At 36.4% G+C, this 24,826-nt stretch overlaps 1 protein-coding gene across 3 annotated transcripts in view; it reads left to right on the top strand.

Annotated features, from left to right (window-relative positions):
- The window catches only part of GRM8 (glutamate metabotropic receptor 8), a 523,312-nt gene that overhangs the window by 321,258 nt on the left and 177,228 nt on the right, over positions 1–24,826 (top strand). For all 3 annotated transcript variants that reach the window (XM_087723690.1, XM_087723687.1, XM_087723689.1), the window contains exon 7: positions 24,403–24,603. In XM_087723690.1, coding sequence (XP_087579816.1) covers positions 24,403–24,603 — 201 coding nt within the window. The remainder of the gene's footprint in view (positions 1–24,402; positions 24,604–24,826) is intronic.

The following is a 24,826-nucleotide window of genomic DNA, read 5'->3' as shown; positions in this document are numbered from 1 at the left end:
GATCAAACTAGACATGATTGGTTTAAACCAAAGGTGTGAATACATAAAACCACTCTTCATGATGGAGACATTCTTATAATTAGACTGTAATTATCTCCCCAGTAATTGTGAAGCACATAAAAGAGTTGATTAAAATAATAATAATGAAAATAATATCCTCTGTTGCACAAACCATAGCTGATTATCATTCATTGCTTGTTAGTGTCGTGTTACCGTGGCAGCATTATTTCATACCCCTTTATGAAATTTGTGCTCATGGGTAGAAATTAAATTACTTTATTTCTTAAAATTAAACATTCTTTAATTAATTAAACAAGTGCCTCTTTTGATTTCAGGTCACAACCCGGCAGACCCTGATTGAATATATACTTATTAGAACTAGTAAGAGGTTGTGCTTGAAAAATGCTGTTTAAATTTTCAGACAAGCTTGGATTAGTTGTAAACTTATTGTGAGTTATGGCAAAGCAATGCTTGCTTGGGCTTCTTCAATTTGACATGAACAAGTCATATATATGCAGCACCTAAAGAAGGACAGAGTTTGGATTCCATAGTTATGACCACCATTTTGTCCGTACTTTATGGCCACAACTGTATAAATCAGAAGCTTAAATCTTTCATTTTACATCTCAGTAAACCACAGTTTAAATGTACATGGCATGTAAACATGACCATAAAATGTAATACATTCCTAACATTACACAATTCCAGAATAATAAGTAGAGGCTGATTATACTGTGAAATGAATTTTTTATCACAGCCAAAGGCCAGCAAGTTAAATAGTCTTCAAGCATTAAAATCTCTAGACAATAAGTAATACATAATAAAACTTTGCTACAACTGTTGAGAAAGATCAGTTCCCAGTTTTGCTGATAATGTCGGATTATCTATTGCCAAATCCTATATGCTGCTGCACAAAATTTTCATATTTCATTAGTTATGGTAGGCTGACTCATCACAAGTAGCAAGGTGGACAGAAATTAATCTGGAAATTGCTAACAAGGGTATAAAACATTTACTGAAGAAAATAATAATATAAATTGCACAATAGCAGAACATCCCTAACTATTTTGACCATGCCTGAGTGTGTAAGAAACATATATGTCTTATAGGGGGGATTTGTTAAATCTGTTTTTTTAGCAGATTTAGGGATTGATAAAGGGACTCAGAGACAAGTCAGTGATGGTTTTGCAATTCCAAGTCACAGAGATATTTGGTTGGCTGCAGGTTTCTCTTTAGACACAAATTCTGGTTGTAATCTAATTCTTAATTTAGCAATCCCTGAGTTGACCATGGCCTGTGCTGAAGTCCTGTCCTAGTGCCTGGAGACCATACAAGTCTGGATTCTCTGATTTAGATGTAGGAGATGACCAGGCTAAGCCTGAGGGCAGGATCAAACAGGTCATCAATTTGGAGTTGACCTGCTCCCACAAGAGACCTAAATACACCCCCACCCCACTGAATTCTGTTGAATTTTATCTAGCTGCAATTTGCCTTGACTGTTAGTAGATCAGACTTTTGTGTATAGGTAGCATGTAATAAACTTGAAGTGCTTTAAATTAAACTCTTGTTCCTGGTTACTTGTGCCTGACATTAACCCTACTAAGACAGAGTTAGTGGATGTTAGGGCATCCCCTCAATCCAATAATTTTTCATTTTTAATCTTGGATTTGTACAATTCTTCAGTCAAGAACTGTATGCAATCTGGGAGTTGTTTCAGATTCACTCTACCTGCACGAAGAGCAGATGGCAGCTGTGGCCAAGAAAATCTTTGAACTCTGATTTGTCTGCCAGTTGTACCCTTTATGCATTATTCATATCATGATTCAACTATTATAATGCATTCTACATGGGCTAATCCTTAAAGACCATTCAGATTACTTAATTGGTCAAAAAGTCAGCAGTGGGGATAGTCATGTTTATGACTTGGTCTGCCCATCTGATATCTTTGTTTTTGAACTATAAAGGTTGCCAGTTGGATTCCAGGTGTGATTAAGGGGACCTGTTGTGTTTACTACCGATACAATTCTACCTGAAATAGTGTCAGGTTATTTGAGAGTCTAGCTGTCACCCTTAAAGTATGAGCTGAAAGAAACTATCCATTCAGGTTCCTTTCATTAAACAATGTCATTTGTCAGAATACAAGAAGTATGCCTTATTTATTGTGGTGCCTGCCCATTGGAATAAGTCATCCCTCTTTCCAATATGGCATTCTGGAAAGAGAATCAGATCTGCCTGTTTTTTCATGCCCCCCCCCCCCCGGTGGATGAGATGTTGAATGTATTTTTATTGAGTAGTTTTGTTCATTTTGCTTATCTTTATAGTATAGTTTTACAATTGATTTTTTTTTAGCTGCCCAGGGTCATTCTGCCACCTAAATCCAATAAATATTAATTAATTAATTTATTGGTTAAATAAAACAAATGGGATCTAAGAATAAAATATAGGTTAGCACTAGAAATAGCACTTAGACTTATATACCACTTCATAGTGCTTTGCAGCCATCTCTGAAGTGGTTTATAGAGTCAGCATATTGCCCCAAAAACTGGGTAATCATTTTACTAACCTCAGAAGGATGGAAGACCGAGTCAATCTTGAGCCAGGCAGAATCAAACTCCTAGCAGTGGGTAGACTCAGCCTGCAATACTGGATTCTAACCACTGCGCCATCACCGCTTTATTTTGCTAGATTTTGCAAGAGAGAATAATTGTAATAGAGAGCTATTAGAACAATTAATATGCTGTAATAAATGAGAAAGCACATTTTTCAATAAGAAAAGAAAGTTAATTTTGTGATGAAACTTGATCATAATTACTGTATTTAATTACTGTATTTTCCTCCCAGTGGGAGTTGGCCTGTACCCTGTCTTAGTTTTTGCCATCTCTGAATTTAAGACAGGGTCTTTATTTTGTTTTTCTAACACGTGCTGGGGTTCACACATGTCATTAATTCATAACATGCATTGTTTAGTTTTGGCTCAACAGAATCCATCCAATTATGATATACTTCAATGAACCATGATTAAACTAACTGCTGAAAAGAGAAAAACAGTCACTTCATTCCAACTAAAGTCAAAATGTGTATTATTAAGAACAATTAGCTTTGAAAATTATGTTGGTATTTGTGACATAATTGAATGTTGCCTTACATCCGAAGTTCAAAATGGCTTGCATATGATTAAGTTTGAAAAGAGATAATTGAGATTAAAATTCAACACTTTTTGTAACATTTTATTTTCTTCCCAATAGTTGAAATTTTAAAAAAATACTGCAAGAATTTCAGATTTTATTTTTGCAAGGAAACCCTCCCTAATTAGGAACAAAGGAAAAAGTATGTGTATCCATATCAAAGTAAAGGTTAGTTGTTCTAGATTGATTTGTGCATCAGTGAGCAATCATTTTTCTAGAATCTGAAAACAGCAATTATTACATATTTGCATAACAGAAATGATTATTCTTTGAGGATAACTAATGAGGACTTATTGCTACAGTAGCTCTCTTTTATTTCAGTCTATTGTTGGTTATAAACTTTTATACTGTTTTATATACAGTTGGCCTTCATGGTTCTAATATGTTTGAAAATAATATGCTGCCCTTTCCAAATTTCAAATCAGCTATTTGAGACTTTGATTTTCTGCAGTGCTGCTTGAAAGATGGAGATAGCAGGTTGTATAAGAGCTAATGAACTAAATGTTCAATAGTTTATCACCTTGGTTTTGTACCAGAAAACATTTAGAGATATGGTTGCAAGATCTGCGTTTAGCTGATAGAACGAAATACGCAATTCAGAAACTCTTTCCTACAAAACATCAAAGCACAGAAATGCAAAAAGTGTGAACAATCTTCTTGTGGTGCCCAGAGCTGCTTCACAAATTAAAGACCTTCCACTCAATAAAGAAATTTGAGTAGGTTTGGAGATTTTTAGGAGCAAAATGAATGATTTAAGCCCTGCAGGTGTTTTTACTCTTTGAATTAAAAAAAATCTGCCTCCAAATTAATCCCACTGATTCATTGGTCCTGATTCTACCCATTTTAAAGTGACATATAACTTGGAGCTAATTTGACTGGTGAACTAATAAAGAGTTTGCCTTCTCTTTAGTGTAATTTGCGAACTAGTTTCAAAGATGTGTTTGCAATTCTATTTAGTAACAGACAATTGTATTTTTACTAACACACTCAGACAATATCTTACCAGTGGTGGATTACGACTGGTACGCCCTGGTACGGGAGCACCGGGTACCATTCCGGTACGGTGCTCTGGAGGGTCCACCCATCTGCCTTCCCTCCTTACCTGTATTTGAGCTCTTCGGCGCTTCCATGCATGCGCCCGGAGCTTACAACGCTCCATTGAGCAGTTGGAGCATCGCAGAACATCACAGGAGCTAAGGACGCATGTGTGCGCTGTGCACAGTGAGCACATTCATGTGCTGGACGCCGGGCCACGTTGCACCATACCGGTTGCAATGGGATCCGGAACCCACCACTGCACTTTACTATCCCCAATCCACTCAGCTGTTACTTAGTCAAAACAAGAATTTTATTTTCATACTTTATTCTGGTTTCAGTGGTCAGTCACGATTGTACTATGAATGTTTTTAGTGGAAAACATCAGAAAATATATTTATAACATATATGAAAGATATGTGACTCTTCTAAATATCTCTGAAATTTCATGATCATGAAATGACTTGGATTATTTCCAAGTCATTAAGAAGAGTTAGGAGATGAGAAGACTTCTCTAATCTATACAGTTTAAATCATTTTAAAACAATTTAAACCCAAATCACATTTTAAATGAAAATGCAACAACTTGCATTTAAGCAAGGTTACATTGGAGATCAATCTGCAATGAATAGGCAATGAGCTTTACTTGAGGAAAAGCCTTGTAAGTCCATTATTGATAGAGACCTTGACTGGATGCATTAAAATACAATTGCTTCTTCTAATTTCTGAAATGCCAGCATTGTTAACTACTGTAAAAAAATAGGGGTGGTTTGGAGGCACACTACAACTGGAAAGTTGACCAAAGAGAAATAGTTGACCTCTATTAACAATCAGATGAGTAGGGGGTCAGTAATTCACAAAGATAATTTCATCGCTGTTTCTGGAGTACAGTGTGGGTCAATGGAATATTTCATAAGCAATGGAAAATGTTGAGTGATGATAATCAGTGCAGCAAGATAGAATGAGGGTCACTTATTTGCAGTCCTTATAATCAGTCAGAATCTAAGATACTAAATTCTTTACTGGCTGCATATAGCAATCGTACAAGTTGAAATGTCAGCCAGGAAGGCATTTGTATGCGTCAGACTGTCAAAGAAATTAGAGTGAGTGCTATCTGTGGAAGTCTGAAATGGCCACCTAAAATTCTTTACTTATTCATTAGGCAACAATTTTAATGCAGCTTACTTCCCAAAGTTTTCCTATTGTTGAAGCTTTTTTGAAGATGCCTCAGGGCGGAAAGGATTTTTTTTTAATGTAACTTGGATATGCATTTGGTCCCCTAACTTGTTTCTAGAAGTAGCTGCTCATTAGTAGCCACTGCTAATGAGGGAGCTTGCTGGTAGCTTAGCAAGCTGCCGTTTCCTTGGCATTTGTTGATGTGGCATGTCACACTTCCAGTGGAACCATGGTTTCTGATAATAATCGGAAAATTTTGTCTGGAGCTCATAATACTAAATTCAAAAAGGGATGCCATTTATTTTTTAACCATCTTGAATGTTAAATTAATTGGAGCTTAATGCAGTTGAGGTTTTAAAGTAGTTGCTTTGGTGAAGTTGATTTACATTCAAATACAAAACTTATACAGACAAACAGTTGGTACCAAAAGGATAAATCTATTCTTTTTTTAACCAACTTTTCTGCTCAATGATTAATCCTATCCATCAAAAAATAGATTTAGCACATTTATTTATACACTAATTATGGAAACATTTCATGAATCTGGAGAGGCACTTTCATGATGAGAGTGAGCATAATAATTGTGCTACATCCATATGTACAGTACCATTGAAAAAATAATGTTGGCATGATGGCAGTGAAAATATATATCGTGATATCACACTTGTTTTGTAATGCAAAATTTTATGAGAAATTGAAAACTTAATCTCACAGCATAATCACCCAATTTACATTAAAATCAAACACCAAATAATTAAAATGAAAGTCCCTTTTGCAATTATACCATCTAACATTTTGCAAGAGATTAGTGTAGCACAGTTCTTTTAGAAAAATGGAGCCTTTGAAAAGTAGAGATGTAAAGAAAGCAATATGCATCATGAATTTCTTAACTTCAATATACTATGATCTACTAAAGCATTATTCATTGGAAAGCAACAATGGACAGAGTTTAATGCCATTTGTGGTTGTCTAGAGACATTTGTAAAAAAAAATGGATAATTTTTGTAAAGCTACAGACAATCACCCAAATCTTTTTGGAAAGTTGGATTTCAAAATATGTGTTAGGATTAACTTGTGTTTAGTTATATGCATGTGTTTTTGTGTATATTTGTGTGTGTGTGTGTGTGTCTGCGAGTACATTTAGCATTAAATATTTACACATTTATATGCCAGAATGGGAGACATAAAAACATACTCTGTTGGTTTATGAAAACAACCCAAATATATGGTTAAAGCAAGGGACAAAGAAAAACAAATAAGTTCAAAAACTAGGGCAGTTATATTAACCACATGATTTTCATTTCAAAGTTTTCTCCAGAATAGAGATATTAGATTAGATTCACTGCAAAGTAACAGTTATTATTGGTGCAAAATTATACCTGAAAAGAAACTATTGCTTGCTTTTCAAAACTCAAAAAAATTAAAGGTCATTAGCCCCAATTATTTCTTGTCCAAGCTAAATAGGAAGGTCCTTGATTGGCAGGAGTGATGAAATAAAAAAAAAGTTTCCCCTTTATATCTGCAAAGCTTGAAAGTAATGTTTAAATAGCACACCAAGTTGCAAAAATAATGAACGAAAAGGAAAATGGTGTGGTATTACACAGTCATTTCAGGGAATTTGTAGAAAATTATTGTCCTCTGGAGGTAGAATCCATTGTAAACTGTCAAAATCTTAAAAGTTAGAGAGGAAACCAAACATATAATCAAAACAAGAATTTAGTGATGTAAGAATATCTGATTAGTTAATCTGTTATAGAAAACCTAATTAAGCTATTATGAAAGAATTCCAGTTACTGCTTTATATCAAATACAGATGCAAAGTATTTACAGCCTTTAATTTTTCCTTTCTGAATGGCAAACATTAACATTGGAATGCAGATGGATAAGAGAGTTTCTTTTAAAATTCTTATCAGAGAGAACATGGAGAAGGACTGTTTGTCTTTTCTTTAATTTTACAAAAAAAAAAAAAAAAAAAAATCCAGCCTGCAACTCAGGTATCTTCTCCTGCTTTTTGTGGTGCAAACTTTTAAATAAATTATTTTTGCACGCATGCATGCATGTATGTGTTGATCTAGGGCTAAGTTGAATTCCCATACTCAATGGTTCATTTCCAAGAAATTCAGGGGATGAACAAAGATATTTATTCTTTTCCTCTTTTCCAAAACATGCATTATAGAAAGTTGGGGAAGAAAAAGTGTATTAGTGTGGTTATATAGGAAGAAAAAGTATATAACGAGAGTTGTAAATTGCAGAGGCAAAAATAAATTATGCCTAGACAGAGTTAGAGAGTGATTGTTGTTCATTGCCCAATTAAGCTTATATAATTCCTTCAAGACCCCAGAAAGAGTTCAGAACAATTTTTAAAGAACATATCCCAAGTTGTTTGCTGTGTCTCAAATTCAACTCTTTGTCATCGGGCTGGCATTAATAAGATGAACACCCAGCCATGTTACAATTTCTCAACACTGAGAGCCATAATGTAATATCCCTATAGCAGATCTTCTCAGGAGGGAGATATAAGGGCATTCAATTTGTGTTAAGGTGTTACCCATGCTGCAAAGGGGTTATTGCAACTGCAAATCATATTATATGGTCCACTTTATGCTGATGCATGCTTAGAGTTGATGTTCCCACATGTAAACCAATTCTCTAGTCTTTCTGACTGGTTCTATTTACCTTTCAGATAGGTATATGTCATTCTGTTACTTCTAGTAAAGCCAAATTTGCTATCTTGCACGTGAAAGGTGTAGCTTACAAATTCCTAGGTTTATAATAAATTCTTCCCTATTTATACAGATTTTAATAGTATCAAGTTTTATTAGATACTGGTCACTGATATCAGTGAAGATATGAATGTATTCTGAATCTTTTAACTATTTTTAAAAAATGGGACTTACCGGTACATGCCGCAGCTTCAAGGGTGGGCTTCTATGGATTTGCCCTGGTTCGGGAGAACCTGTAGCTAATGTTATCCCACCCATGGCTGGCTCTGCCCACCCTGCTCCTACCCTCCCAGGAATCTCCACGCAGCCCATTTTGGATACAAGGTAAGTGCAGGGCCTACATGGAGGCTCAGGGAGAGGGCAAAACGGGTCTCCTGGAAGCTCCAGAAGGCCAGAAACAGGCCCATTTCCGGCATCTGGAAGGCCTCTGGAGCCCAGAGGGAGTCAGTTTTTGCCCTTCCAGAGGCTTGAAAATAGCTTCCGGAGCCTGGGGAATGTGAAAATGTCCCCCCCCCCATGGTGCAGGAGGCCGGCTAGACTACATCCATCCTGGCCACGCCCACCCAGCAATCAGGCAGAGAACCCATTGCTGAAATTTTTGAAGCCCACCCTTACCCAGCATCTCATTAATTTTCATATCACTAGTACAAAACTGGCCAAATTGGGTCAGGTAGGGAATTATATGGGAAGTTAAGAATATAGTTTTTCTAATGCATCTACTGACAAAAAGTGCTGTTGGTGTAGGATAATCTAACACACTGATTTTGAGCATCATGGATACTTTTTATAGAGCTAGTTTCCCCCTTGGTTTTCATCTTGACCTTTAATTAAGTTCCCTTAAGCCTGCTGTTACTTGGACATTCCACATCTCTGTGCAGGGAAAAATACAAGGCATTGTATTTTTGTCCACCCAAGGCTCATTTTCTATAGAAGAAGGTCACGAGAGACTGACAGCATTTATTTATTCATATATCCACACTGTGCATAAAATGTGGTTTCACAGCATTCATTTCTAGAGGACTGGTTTCCTGTGAAGAGCAAAGACTGTTCTTTTCTTCTCAGATTCAGTTCCAGAATGTTCTATCTTTCTCTGATACATAAAATCTCCACCAGTAAGGTTTTTTTTTTAATGTAATTGGATCATTACCTCAAGGAGCAACTGCTTAGTGGTCACTGTGATTCCTGACTGAAAAGATAAAGAGGATATAAAATATAATAATAAAACAGCAACTATAAAATGTAATCATAAAACAGCAACAAACAAACAGTAGTTGAAGAAGCACATGAAAAGAACTCAATCTTGGAATAGTCTCTGTTTCCCCAAACTGCCAGATTCTACTTTATAATCAGTCTGATAACCCCAATAAAAGGTTCAGTTCCTCAGTCTTATCTTCTGATTGCTAGTAGCAGTGAATAATGTAAAAAGCTAAATTGAGTTCTTGAAGGTGATAGGTGTCAGGTTTGTTAACTCTTGAATTTATTCTATTGAAACAGCCTGCATATATGTATAATTGAGCAACAAGATAGTTGGAAAGTATTTTCAAAACAATTATTTTACATTTCTAGTGCTTCAATCATTAAGTTGTATGTAGACTTCAACTCAAAATACATCAAGCTATCTTTCACCAGCTTGAAGTAAAAAAATCCATGCTCCCAATTTCATGGTTCTGGTCAGGGGTGGGTTGCTGCCAGTTTTACTATCGGTTCGCAACCCACGGCGCATGCATGCACTGTTCAATGTAAATTGTTCCTCATACATGTGCAGAACAATTTACAGTGAACTGTGCACGCATAGACACTAAAAACCAAAATGGTGGCAGCCCACCGGCAGTGAAGGAACTGGTTCGGGGGTATGGCAGGCCTGGGTTGCTGCAGTTTCTGTGACCCAGGCCTAAATTCCACTACTGGTTTGGCTGAACCGGACTGAATGGGAGCAACTCACCTCTGGTTCTGGCCCATAAATTACTTTCAGAAGAATCCAAGGTTTGGATTCCTGTATGTGATTTCCTTCCTTCCTTCCTTCCTTCCTTCCTTCCTTCCTTCCTTCCTTCCTTCCTTCCTTCCTCCCTCCCTCCCTCCCTCTCTTTCTCCTTCCTCCCTTCCTCCTGAGAATTTAGCATAATAGAGTAACACAGGATGAACAAACATTATTACCATGAAATCAGAAAAAAATAGATTCCTTTTTCTACTAAAAGAAATATTAACATAAGATAACCTTTATTGTCATTTTTTCCTGTGGACACTCTGGCACACATTAAAAATAGCAATAGCAATAGCAGTTAGACTTATATACCGCTTCATAGGGCTTTAAGCCCTCTCTAAGCAGTTTACAGAGTCAGCATATTGCCCCCAACAATCCGGGTCCTCATTTTACCCACCTCGGAAGGATGGAAGGCTGAGTCAACCCTGAGCCGGAGAGATTTGAACAGCCGAACTGCAGAATTTCAGTCAGCTGAAGTAGCCTGCAGTGCTGCATTTAATCACTGCGCCACCTCGGCAGAAGGTGGGGAAAATGATATTCTGATTTTAAAATTATAATAATCCTTTAGATTTGTGTACATGTGTAATGTAGAAAACAGATCATGAATGGGTTAAATACAAGAGCTGCATTGTATATACATGTCCGTTTGAATAACATATCTGGGCATCTTTTTTATTTAAAATAATATGTTTACAGGATACTTTCCTCGCATTATTGCCATTATTTTCTTTGGTTCTCTCTTGAGTTGAAGTGGTGCTAAATACCTTTGTTTTACAATCTGAACATAGTTTAAACTTAAATGCGTAGGCAGTTATGTGAATGTTATTTAGCACAACTTATTTATTATTAGTTAAACTATAACGTTATTTGTTTTGAATGGCATCGTCTGAATTTAAACTTGCTGTATGCAGGTTGCAGGAATAACCACAGAGCAACACTTTCACAATGATAAGGGACCCCTCGCCCAAAAAAGAAAATGTGATATTGGAAAAATACAGATTGAGATGATACTCAGTAATATATTTTTAGAAAACTTGCAAAATGCCACTTTTAAAAACTGGATTTACAGCATGAAATTTCCATTTAAAAAATAAATTAGTTTTGCTGATCATAAACATGCATGGTTGGGTTGTGCTACTACTGAAGAAAGGAATATAATTTTTACAGTATTCCAATTACATATCAGAACACTTAAGATAGAAGGCCTTCAAAAACCATTAGCTCATCACATATGGGAGAATGGGAATTGATGGACTACAGTGAAATGGCAATTTCCCAGAAATGAGGAACAGATTCTAAGAAGTGGCAGCACAGCCTGGAGCTGGACAGGAGGCTAAGGAAGAGAGTAAAGATAGTCACTCTCTTGTGTGTCCTAGGATATATCCATTAGGGTGAGAGTAGTAAGGGTTTAATCTGGCACAATCCTGTCTATATATGTAAGCAAATAAAGGACTGAATTCTGGCTGGATTGTTTTGATTCTTGGGGTAAACCCAACAACACATCAGGGCCAACTCTAGGGATGCCTTATCTTGGAGATCATGGAAATTGAAAAGGCTTCCAAAGCACAGAATAAAAAAGTAAAAAGCAGAAATGGCATATCCTGTGTCCAACTCAAAGGTTATATATAATTAAGAAAAAAAGAGGATGTTTTGAAAATTCCTTAAAAAATTGGAAGATGATTGAAACCAGACTGGGTGCCAGAATATGACTTTGTCTAGGGCCCCAACATTTCTAGAGCTGGCCCTGACCAGATAGAAAACTCTACTTATGGCTTTTCTCTATATGGTATTTATTTCATTTTCTAGCTCATAAACAGCTAATAAGTAAAGAAAGCAACACTTTTTGTTCCCTATAATATTCTTCTCCTTTTGTTAGACTATTTAGTTTTCTGCACTTTCAAAAATTTAAGGGTGTGACTCAGGGATGGGTTCGGGTCAGCTTTACTGCCAATTTGCTTGTCTGTGCGATGGATGCGCCATGCACACATGTGCAGTTCAATTAAAATTGTTCTGGACATGCGCAGAACTCAAAAACAAGATTGGGGGCGACTGGAGAACCAATTGTGGGGCATGGCAAGCCTGGATTGCTGCCGGTTCCAGTGACCCAAGCTGAACTAGTAGGAACCTACCACTGGTGTGACTTGATACAAAAAAGCAGAGAGCAAACCTCCAAATGAAAGAAAGGGAATTTGATTTTATTTTTTAAAAAAAGGCTTCCTTAGCTAGTCAGTGAGATCATCATGCAGATGAGCTTTATTAAATTGGGCTTCTTTCTTATATACATTACATCCAGAGTTTCCTTGGATTGCATACAGCCTTTCTCATTTTCTTTCCATGCAACTCCTGTAAACCAAGCTACAAAATCATAGGGAAAATTTATTTTGACTTTACATTTCAATGGGATAATACACTCATTTCTAAACAAAAGATGATATGATCTTAAATAGAAACTTGAACTATAGCAATTATATATAGAATTTTATATAGCAATTATATATAGCATTCTTCCTATTTGTGAAGGAATAATTCTGGAAAAATTTGGATGCTCCCTTAAAATAATTGTTGGATATTCTGAAAGTTTATTGTCTGAAAGTAGTTGCTTCGGACATGACAAAGTAGTGTATATAGTTTTGCTTTTTCATTTCATACTGAACACTAATGAGATGGTAATCTTTTGAAATTTCCTTCTGTTTGGGAAAGCTCATTTTTATATAATGAAGTGGTTGAGCTGTTTGGGGGACTTCTGGTCAATGGTACCAAAGCCAAAAATGCCTTCACAATCTTGTAATTGTTGGTGTGCTATTAGTTATTATGTAGTTTTCTATTTTGTATTTGATGTCATGATCAATGAGAGATGGGTAAGCTGAATTTAATAATAAATAAGGTGGTAGCTATTGAATTGTATAAAAATATTTCTTGTTTTTTGTCCTGGGAAGAAAAAGTATGTGGAACAGGAAGTGCAAAAAAGACAGTGGTTAGATAAATGAAACCTGAGCCCAGGCTAGATCTGTAACCCAAGTAAACATCTCAGAGAAAACTCTTCCTAGTTCTCTCAAAATAAAGGGAGGGAGAGAGAAAGCAAATTCTGATTTCCAAAGCACTTTATTATAAAAGAAGGATTTTATGGCTTTGATTTCCAAGTCTGGTCTAGCTTGGAGAGCTGCTTAGCTCTCCAAGTGTGTATTTATTTATTTCTCTAACTACAATTCTTGGCCCTTATTCAGATTGAGTATATATCTGGTATCACATACATTATAGCAAAGTACAAAGAGTTTGCATGAGTTGAAGCACCTTCTTGTGATCCTGCCATTTTACTCTCAGTCCTTGGCACAATTTTACATCTGAGTTGTATGTGCACAGTGAAGTAAAGGGGCCATCTCATCAAAATCCTGAATAATTATTTGCAAAAACTATTTAAATATCTTTAACACTGGCTGTTATGACTCCTGTTTCCTCTGTATTAGAGTTGGTGTCAATTTGTGCAACTACCTATGCCTCCGTGCACCTGTGTGCATTTCATTGCAACTCTGAGTCATTATTTCTAAAGTTGGATTTCAATTTATGCCATGAAGCTCATTATCTGAAATACAGCAGTTTGAGCATGTTTCATCAGACAAGCAATCGTTATTTTATGCACTGATCTTTATGATGATTGGATGAATTAATCAAACAACTGGTACACTAAACTAAAAACAGACTCATACCTTCCTCTATTAGCATAATCACATTATGTTTCTTAAACAACATTCCAGAAATCTTCACATTCAATCTGGTGCATTGGGAAAATGATTTAATTAAGATCCAAAAATAATAACGTTAAAAATATGGTCAGATATCTAGTAGAGTTATTATAACTGAGTACCAGAAATGCTAAAAATAGAATATACTGGGGGGGCGAGTCTGATAGTACATTTTATGCATGCTATTGTATATAAGAAATTGATCTGTGTATCAAGGTAAAAAAACAACAACTGCCTTTTGAATTTGCTTTTAGTTTTGAGTAGAAAAGTTAGAAATACTTAATCTGTTATCTAGTACATGGAACTATTATAAACAACTTTCTACAAGGGCTCTGTCCCCCTTCCCTCCTCAACTCTGCCTTCACACTCATTTTTAAACTCAAATATTTTAAAGCAGTGTTTCTCAACCTTAGCAACTTGAAGATGTCTGGACTTCAACTCCCAGAATTCCTCAGCCAGAGAAGTCCAGACATCTTCAAGTTGCCAAGGTTGAGAAACACTGTTTTAAAGCCTTAAAGCAGGGGTGTCAAACTGGTCATGCATAGGCCATGCCCAGCTCAGCTCTACGAAAGGAAAAAAAAACATCCTGAAACGTCACATGATGAAAATGTGAATTTGGCACCTGTGCCCTAAAACATCTCTTTTTGTTTAAGTGGCTCAGAGTCCCTCTGTCTCTCTCTTTCATACACAAACCTATATACCCATATACACACATACTGTACTTGTATATAACTGCCCAACTATGGAGGAATTGTGCTAATGGAAAAATGTTACTTATGACAGTGATAATAGGCAAATTATTTTCTTTGATTCCTAAAATATCACATGGAACTAATTCATTCCCAGTGAAATCTATGGCTAATTATTTTATTTTAATAGAGAACTGGAAAAGTTGATTTGTGAGAACTAATGGCATTGTAAATTAGACAAAATAATAAAAAAAATTAAGAAGCTAAAGTGTTCTAGGACTTCAGAATTCAAATAGACAAGCCTTCCACAAAATGCCCCAGACTTAACAAATGTTGATAAGAAAGAAAAAAAAATCCATGAATGTTGCAGTATTGAAGACAGCAAAATAGAAGAGAATGGGAGAAAACCACAAAAGGCAAAGATTTTCAAATAGAAAGAGAATGCTGTAGCAAAAGAAAATAAAAATAGTACCAATAGTAATAGGCTGTTTGGGTACAATAAAATTTTGAGTACCACATAACACGATCAGCAAAATTACCACCAGTCAATTGTAAAAGGCAGCTCTTCATTTTGAAAATATACTTCTCAAGGAATACCTTTAATATTATTGAAAACATTTGCTATACAGGGCTCAGATGGACTTGATTTCAATCAAGACCAAGTACTAATACCACTCTATAAAGCCTTAGTAAGACCACACCTAGAATACTGCATCCAGTTTTGGTCACTGCACTATAAAAAAAAAGATGTTGAAACTCTATAAATAGTGCAGAGAAGAGCAACCAAGATGATTAGGGTTCGGAAGGCTAAAACATATGAAGAATGGTTACTGAAACTGGGCATGGCTAGTCTAGTGAAGAGAAGGACCAAGGGAGACATGATAGAAGGGTTCCAATATTTGAGGGGCTGCCACAGTGAGGAGGGGGTCAAGCTATTTTCCAAAGCACTTGAAGGTCAGCAAAGGAATAATGGATGGAAACTGAACAAGGAGAGATTCAACTTGGAAATAAGGAGAAATTTTCTGACAGTGAGCGCAATCAACTAACGGAACAACTTGCTTTCAGAAGCTGTGGGAGCTTCATCACTGGAAGCTTTAAAGAAGAGCCTCTTCTGCCAGAATTGGTGTAAGGTCTGCTTGGGTGGGAGGTTGAACTAAACCTACAAGGTCCCTTCCCACTGTGTTAATCTGTAAATAAGATTTAAGATTTTGATATTCATTGAAAGCTTCCTCTTCCAGAGGAAAACCTCTATTTATATTCTGAACTGATAAAAAGATTTGGAAGATTAGGCATTAGAGCAAGCAACTTTAATATATGTGGACTTCAGCTCCCAGAATTCCCCAAGCAACAGTTCCCTGTGCTGACTGGGGAATTAAGAGAGTTTAAATCCATACATCTTAAAGTTGTCAAGGTTAAGAAACACTGCATTAGAGGACACCAGAGGGCTACTTTAAAAGATGTACTTGACTCGGTAGGAAGTTTTTGAATCATTTAACTCTTTACTACTGTGTTTCCCTGAAAATAAGACATGCCCTGCTAATAAGCCCAATCGGGCTTTTCAGAGCATTCACAATAATAAGCCCTCCCCTCAAAATAAGCCCACCCCCAACTATGTAAGTGCATGTGCAACTGGTCCCCGCTATTACCACTGTACCACCTACCAGTACAGCTTGCAGGGCAAAAAGAGGGCTCACTGCAAAAACAGTGTCAGGCGAAGCAAAGTGCTTCCATCTCCCGCCTTTCCCTCCCACGCAAAAAGAGCCTGCCACAAAAACAGCAGCAGGCCAGCAATGCGATCATCCCCTCCTGCCTGTTCCTTCTCACGCAAAAAAACACCGCCCACCCCAATGGTAAAGGCATTGGTTCCCTTTCCCACCATCCCTTTAGGGAGGGGTGGCAGGTGGGGGGGGAAGCGAGGCACGCCTCTTACCTTTCCAGGTCCATTGCATTCCTCGCCCTTTCGCCCATTGAATCCCCTTGTAAAAAAAAACTTCACGAGTTGAACTTATTAGTTTTTTTTTTACAATGGGATTCAATGGGCGAAAGGGCAAGGAACGCAACGGACCTGGAAAGGTAAGAGGCACCCCTCGCGGCCCAATACCGCCCACCTTGCCGCAATGGTAAAGGCAGCCTGCCTGGTTTTCTCCCCCGCCATCCCTCATGTTGAACTCATGAGGTTTTTTTTACAAGGGGATTCAATGGGCGAGAGGGTGAGGAGTGCAACAGACCTGGAAAGGTAAGAGGTTGCGACAGTGTAACACAGCTATTCGACCCTGAGGCTGTACCTGGCTCTTCGGGAACCCGCTTGCAAGAGAGCAGCTGCCTGGCAATCCCCCTCTTCATCTGGGCACAGCACCGCTGACTGACCTAGCAGTACCCCAAAAGCACCAAGCAACATGAGCGCCTTTGCCCCCACCTCGTTCCCGCAGCTTGGTGCCTTCGAGATACTGCTAGGTCAGCGGTGCTCTGCCTGGCTGGAGGGGAGGATTGTCCATCGGGCTTATTTTCAGGGGTGGGCTTATATTTTTGCCCATGCGAAAAATGTGGCAAGGCTTTAGTTTCAGGACAGGTCATATTTTCGGGAAAACACAGTAGTCTTTCTTGAGAAATGCAATTTTGTTTCTAAATATAATTTATTATTTCTATTAATTCATTACCCATTATGAACTTTGTTTACCTAGGACTAATTGTTTGGTAGGGGGGATGCAGCCGGTCAATGGCTAAGACACTGAACTTGTCAACAGTTTGGTAGTTCAAATCCCTAGCGCCATATAATGGAGTGAGCTCCCATTACTTGTCCCAGCTTCTGCCAATCTAGCAGTTTGAAAGCATGTAAAAATGCAAGTAGAAAAATAGGAACATTTTAGTGGGAAGGTAGCAGTGTTCCGTGCGCCTTTGCTGTTTAGTCTTGCCAGCTACATGGCCATGGAGACATTTTCAGACAATGCTGGCTCTTCAGCTTTGTAACGAAGATAAGCACCGCTCTCTAGAGTCAGGAACGCTTAGCACATATGTGCAAAGAGAACCTTTATCTTTAATACTTCGGTTTTTTTAAAAAAAGAAAAAAAATCACTTTCTTCAAAACTAACTTGCTAGGTTTTTGAGTCAAAAAAACAGAGAAGGACACATTTTGGCATACAGTTAAAATCCTTGTCTAATTTGGCTGGTGGTAATATGGTTATTTTTTGTAATAGCAGGTTTCTTGTATATTCTTGACTTCAGTAGATATGTATGGGACTGCACTGTCATCCTATTGAGATAATCACATGGAATTGATTGTTCATAAGTGAGAATGGGAGTTATGTCTGAATAAATTACAGACCAAGAACAATGACAAAAAGTTTGCATGAACTTCTTTCTTTTAAAAACAATACCAGATGATTCATGAATTCATTAGATTCTTGTACTTTCAAAAGGAAAGTCCTGCTTGGTGCTGTGACTAAAACCAAATTGTTCAGCTGCTTCCTATTTTTCACCTTAATTGGTTTTATTTAGAAAGAAAATTGAGAAAAGATGTGAGAAAAGAAGGACAACCATAAACAGAATTATGTCCTTGGATTTCAGCAAAAAATGTGTGAATAAGGCTCCCTCTAAAAGGATACATTTTCTTTCACACACCTTTATCTTCTTATCCATCACTTAATAAAACATCCATTAGTCCTCCTATTATATCCCTTTTTCAAACAGGTACATTTCAATTTTAGGCTAAGATTCGGATGCTTGCATTTAATTTCTCTGTAGGTCTGTACATTTTAACATCTCTAGCTTTAAAATAGTAATGGTGGTCTCTCATTTTATTTAAACTGTTCATACTATTATAATCCCTTTATAATAGAACTCCTGAGAGAAAGTGGAATTACTATTGGCAACATTTCTCACCATCACAAAAGTTTACATTTTGCCAAACACTTGATGGCTATAAAACCCAATTCCTTTTTTTTTTTACTTCAAAGTATAATTACTGTCAGATATTTTGTAGCTTTAACTTTAAATAAATGTGATTTTTCTACAGGAATGATAACTAGTGTGTAATGAACTGTTGTTCCATGATCCAAATAGCTTCAATTTGGCCAGTATTAATTAAAGTGATATAAAGCCCTAGATTAACAGTTGAATTAAATGGCTATGAATTGTTAGCTCTGGAAATTTATAAGATACAAAACTGGAAAGACTAAAGTTCATCAGTCACAGAATTATCTTTTTATTTCGATGGAATGTCCTTTGTATCTTAGAAATGGAAATTGATATGGGGACACTTGGGATATATTTGTTCATATTTAGGAGATTGCAAATGGATTATGTAGCTTCATTTAACAATCATGATATTTTACAAGATTTTCATGCTCTATTTAGCAAAGAGGGTAGTAAAAAATAGAAAGTAATAAAGAAATGAAGAAGATGAGGATTCAGCTTTAAATATTTTTCCTACCAAGGTTTTGGACTAGCCAATCATTCAAAACCCTTTTGAGGTTAGCTGATATATATTTAAATGTATCAGACAGTTTCCAGTAAGGGAGTCCCTTTAATCCACTGATAAATTAAATTTTTACTCCTTTATAATCTTTGAAGGCACTAATTTTATCTCAAGCCAAGTGTCTTGAAAATGGGTATAGAAAATGCAAGAGCCGAGGTGGCGCAGTGGTTAGAGTGCAGTACTGCAGGCCACTTCAGCTGACTGTTATCTGCAGTTCGGCGGTTCAAATCTCACTGGCTCAGGGTTAACTCAGCCTTCCATCCTTCCAAGCTGGTAAAATGAGGACCCAGACTGTGGGGGCGATATGCTGACTCTGTAAACCGCTTAGAGAGTGCTGAAAGCCCTATGAAGCGGTATATAAGTCTAACTACTATTGTTATTTCTATTGCTAAGATATATAACTAAAAGTGGACTAAGAACTACAGTAGCGTATCTGGACCTAGTGGCTTACTTTAAATTAGGAAAGTTAAAATTTGGTTTCCTGAGTTCAGCACAAATATATTTAATAGATTAAGACATAAGACATAAATATATTTAATAAATAGACTGACATAAAATACATTTTTTATAGCTGGGCTGACTTGTATTTATGGCTTTTACAATATGCATCATTTTATAGTTATGTTTATTTATAACATTTATTTTGAAAAGTACTGCTATAATTAAATTTTACAACCAATTAGGTTGATGTGTCACTGTCATCTAGTTAAATTATACTAGTTTAGGTCCTTGAAACAACTAGATAGACAATATTCTCAGCAGCTCTTTTTTTCCTTGTAAACATTTAGAAAGAGAAATGATAGTCAGTGTCTTCAAGAAATCTTAAATCTTTCAGTTTTTCTTAGGAGGGAGGAAGCCCAATCACATTATTGCAATCATTCTATAATTAGAGAAGGACATATTGTGTTAATTAATGTTTGTTTTATAATTAATATTGCAATATGGCTTATGGGGATTGCAAGGGATTCAAAAAGTAAAAGATTATGCTGTAAATAAAGAGGTTAGGTATTCATTAATTTTATAGCCAAGAAGTAGACCTTTGAATGAGTTCTGAATTTGACTGAAAAGTAATCCTAGAGAAGTAGACAATATAATTTCTCCTTAAATTAGATATCATTAAAGATTCATATCCTGATTTTGTATATTTCTACAATGTTCAGTTTGTATAAATGCTTGTCAAGAAATTTAATTTCAGTTACATTAAGTATTATTTTTGGTATTTTGCTTCCAGAAAATGTGTTTTCCAATCTAAGCAGGGTCAGACCTGGTTAATAATTTAATGGAAATCACCGAGGAATATCACCTCAATAAAATGGGATAAGGTAAAGGCCAATAACTTTCACATTTTTGTCAAAGAAACTACATATAAACTATATTGACCATTCATAAAATTGCCATTTATGCTTAAATAAAAAGACACACATTTTAAGATTTTTTTAAGAATCGCAAGTGGCAACACCATCATGACTTGCTGATTTTGAAAAAAAAAAAAAAGCTTTAAAGCGGTCAAACCTAGTTTTAGATAGTAGATGATATGAAAATTCCAGGTCTGTAGACTGGATTTGGACATTAAAACCATGTCCCAAGAAAAATAAAACAATGTAAAGACAGTTTCTTATTGTAAAAAAGAAAACCTAAATTGTGCCAAAAGTCAAGTTTGGGGCATGAGAACTTGATTTGAAGATATATCAAGTGGTAGAGATGATTCAGTTAAATAATGTGAGAAAGCATTCAGAATATTAAGAGCCGTGGTGGCGCAGTGGGTAGAGTGCAGTACTGCAGGCCACTTCAGCTGACTGCTAGATCAGCAGTTCAGCGGTTCAAATCTCACCGGCTCAGGGTTGACTCAGCCTTCCATCCTTCCGAGGTGGGTAAAATGAGGACCCGGATTGTTGTTGGGGGCAATATGCTGACTCTGTAAACTGCTTAGAGAGGGCTGAAAGCCCTATGAAGCGGTATATAAAAATCTGCTATTGCTATTAAAAAAATATGATTTCTGGAATTCTTTTGTATTAACTTCAGCCTGTATCACTTGGCTAGGAATAAGGATTTAATAGTGGAACAATCTGTAACCTTGCAAGGTGCTCCCCAGCTGCCTCTTCCATATGGATGCATTTGAAATATATTTTGTTGCCTGATTTCCTCTCATTTAAAATCTCCAGTATGAACTGTCCCACTTTATTTTGCCTATTTTTCTTGACATGAAATTTGCTCCTGTATTATTTGGTTTTTATAACACTATCCTGCTTGTTGAGACATCCTAAGATCATTAGCATAATTTATTGGTCACATTATCTGCTTCCCAGTGTATACACGCACATAACACAGAAATACAGTATGTTACTTAATTAAACAGGAGAAAATACAGCATCAGCAAAACTTGAAAAGGGGATTGGTAAAACTTATAGAAGCTAGGCTCTGATTTAATATTATATATTAAAGCCAGGGTTATATTATATTATATGTTATATCCAGGGTCAAGGTTAATTCAAAATAACCTAAAACTACATCTGATCCAGTGGTGGGATTCAAAATTGTTTACTACCAGTTCGGTGAGCATGGCTTTGTGGGTGTGGCTTTGTGGACGTGGGGTATACTGCAAAATCCCCATTCCCTCCCTACCCCACTAACCTGCTTTCCAGCTGCGTTCTCCTGTTCAGGGCAACAAAAGAAGATCAACTGGGAGCAGCCTATTTGCTGTTTCTCCAAACTACTCAAAATTTCCACTACAGGTTCTCCAGAAGCTGTCAGAACTAGCTGAATACCACCTCTGATCTGATCTCATTCTGACAACCCTTGTCCCTCTTGCATTTCTACTTCCATGCAAATAACTTCATTTTTGTTTTGCTTTGAAGAGTTTACTGATGACATTGGGAAATAGCTCTGATTGATTTTCTGTTACAAATGTGTTGAATCTTTAAGATTTACAAGATGCATGTTTATGACTAAAAGAGGAGTGTTTACTGAGGACATATTGGAGTGGAACATTACATTCCCTATATTTTTTGTAGTGATAAAGAACAAACATGATTTTCTTCTGGATGACTTTATATCTATTGAGTAAAACCATTTAAAGATGAAATTGAAAATGGAGGTGTCATGTACAAAAATGTGTGGAATATTTAGGGTGTTTGTCATATCTAGATTTTAGTGCGTATAGAAAACTGGGGAGGGACTTTGGAAATTTAACTGCCCATAATGTCACTGATTCATTTCCTCTTTTCTACCTGTTTAATTTGAGAAGTTAGCTAGTTTGAATTCAATGGGTTATCAAAGCCCTGCCCCTTTTACATGCATGAGATGTGTTAAAAGGGGGCAGAACTTGATTACCCAGTTGTGCTGTCATTTTGATATCATTGAACCCTTAATCTGGACCCAGAAATACTTATATGACTAGGATGGCTGTCCAGAGACAGTCATTTATCTGGCAAACATCAATCTGAAAAATAAATGAGTTGCAACTGCCAAATGAAGTGAAAAAATATACTTGTGCTTTCACAGGTCTGCTATTCATTTGTTGGCTTATGCCTTTATTCTCAGATCTGCTTTTAAGGCCCTGATCGTATGCTGAATAATATACTGTAAATAGTAAGATTGGTGACTGTAAAACACATGACTTCTTAGAGTAGCCAGCAGTCCTGGAAGTCTTTTTCAATTCATTTAAGCTTAGCCCTTTCAGCAGATAACCCTAAGAAGAGCTTGAAGCCTTCTTCACTCTTCAGAGTGAAGTTACTCTTCAGAGTTAATTAAGAATGTGATTAGCTAGAATGATTCAGAGATAAACACTTACGGCTTCTCCTTAAGTATATCAAATATTTGTCTTCCTAAATTGCCTTTTTCTGGCCTCTGATAATTATACTTAATGTTAATCTGTATCTGTTATGTATGACCAATTTGATTTTTGTGTGAGAATATCAGCAACTAATACCATAAATGGAATAGTACTAGGTGGCCAAATTATCAAAAAATCTTACTATGTGAGCAGTGGTGGGATCCTACCAATTTAATAACTGGTTTGGTGATCGTGCATGCACAGTTTTGAGAAAAATAATTTCCACATTACTGCTGGGGAGGAAAACAGCTGAGGCATGGCAATCTGTTCTGCCACACAACTCAGCTGAGAAAATATAGGTTATAGTTAAGTGCAGGGGTAGATGGGTGGGCTCACTTCATCGTTGGAGTGAACTGGTTCGCTCCCAGATGATGGTTGGAGCTACCAGTTTGCCCGAATCAGTCCGAACCGGTAGAATTCCACCCCTGTATGTGATCAATCAAGATCATCTTTAAAAGAGCTATATTTAGGCCTTAATTTAAATCTATAATAGTTTTCATTTTAAACAGTGTTGTGAAATTGGGCAATTCTTAGACATATTCTTAGATGTGTGGACTTCTGCAAATTTCCCACTCAGCCAATACTGGCTTAGAAGTAGGAACAATACACTATTTTTATACAAATAATGGCCCCACCTGGAAACACACTTTCCTTCCAAAGTGGTTTGTCAACCACGGGAATAAATGGGGAGAATATAAAGGTAGTCTCCACATTTAAATTAAATTTGAATTGTTCAAATGCTATAAAAACAGTTTAAATATAGTCAGCCAGCTATTCTGAAAGAATTAGTTAGCTGAAAACAAAGAGTTTGGAAACGGTATTCTGAGTAGATTCTGTTTCTTAAAATAATTCCTCTTTCTACACCTAATTTATAAGACAATGGTTGGAAGACTAATGGCAAATACAGTAATCTTCTAACAGATACTTGTTTGTGATTAAAAATGAAAGGATTTTTTTTCATCCAATGACCTGATTATATTATAATCATGTGCATGTGTAAGGGTGGTGTAGATTTTTATTTAGTTATATTTAATGTAACTAATATTTACTTCATTTAATGTTCTCTTCCCAAATTAATGTTTGAATAAAAACTTTTTTTTTCCGATTAGTGTACAGTTCTAATTATTGAACTTTCTATAAATTTTATGTTGAGAAAGACTTTCTAGCTTAGATTTGTATATTGGTTTGCACCAGTGTTGTTCAAACTTGGCAACTTTAAGATGTGTCAAGTACAACATGTTACAGTTGCCAACTTTTTAAAAAATACTGTTTTACACAACACTGAATGTTGAGTCCATCCAGAAGTATTTAATCCTAGTAGCCTCATAGGATTCCTTTCCTTTCGTTTCCAAAATAAGTTGCTACTTTCCCCAGCTACTACTTCTTCTAATTTCCTCAGCTGAAATATATTGTGAATATCAACTGTGTCGAAGTATTCAATCTGCCAGGAATGTGCAATTAATTTTGAGTTCACAACCTTCTTGTACAACACGGAATATTCAATACATAGATTTGCCTCAGTGTCTCGGCTAGTAAAATGATTCCTCGTCTCTCTTCTTTTTCACAGGATTGGAACGAATTGCAAGAGATTCTTCTTATGAACAAGAAGGAAAGGTTCAGTTTGTCATTGATGCGGTATATTCAATGGCATATGCATTACACAACATGCATAAAGAACTTTGCCCTGGGTACATTGGACTCTGTCCTCGAATGAGCACAATTGATGGCAAAGAGTTGCTTAGTTACATCCGGGCAGTGAATTTCAACGGTAAGTTCATATTATTTTTTATCTGTGCTAGATTTTTCATTTGCCACAAAGTGCACAAAGAAACTCTTTATGGAAACATATATTGGTCTCTCTCTGTCTGCCTCTGTCTCTCTCTCTGTCTTTTTCTTTCTAAAAAAGAACAAAATGAAGGAGCACCTTGCCTTCTTTTTTAAGCTGATGTTAAGTTTTGCCTGCAAAAGGTAGATATTAAACATAAATTTAT

The sequence above is a fragment of the Thamnophis sirtalis genome, unplaced genomic scaffold (genome assembly GCF_051295495.1).
Source record: "Thamnophis sirtalis isolate CommonGarterSnake01/CBP01778 unplaced genomic scaffold, rThaSir2_p1.2 scaffold_9, whole genome shotgun sequence".
In the NCBI taxonomy this organism is placed as follows: Eukaryota; Metazoa; Chordata; class Lepidosauria; order Squamata; family Natricidae; genus Thamnophis; species Thamnophis sirtalis.
The sequence above is the reverse complement of the archived record's forward strand: the minus strand, read 5'-3'. Positions and strand labels throughout refer to the sequence as shown.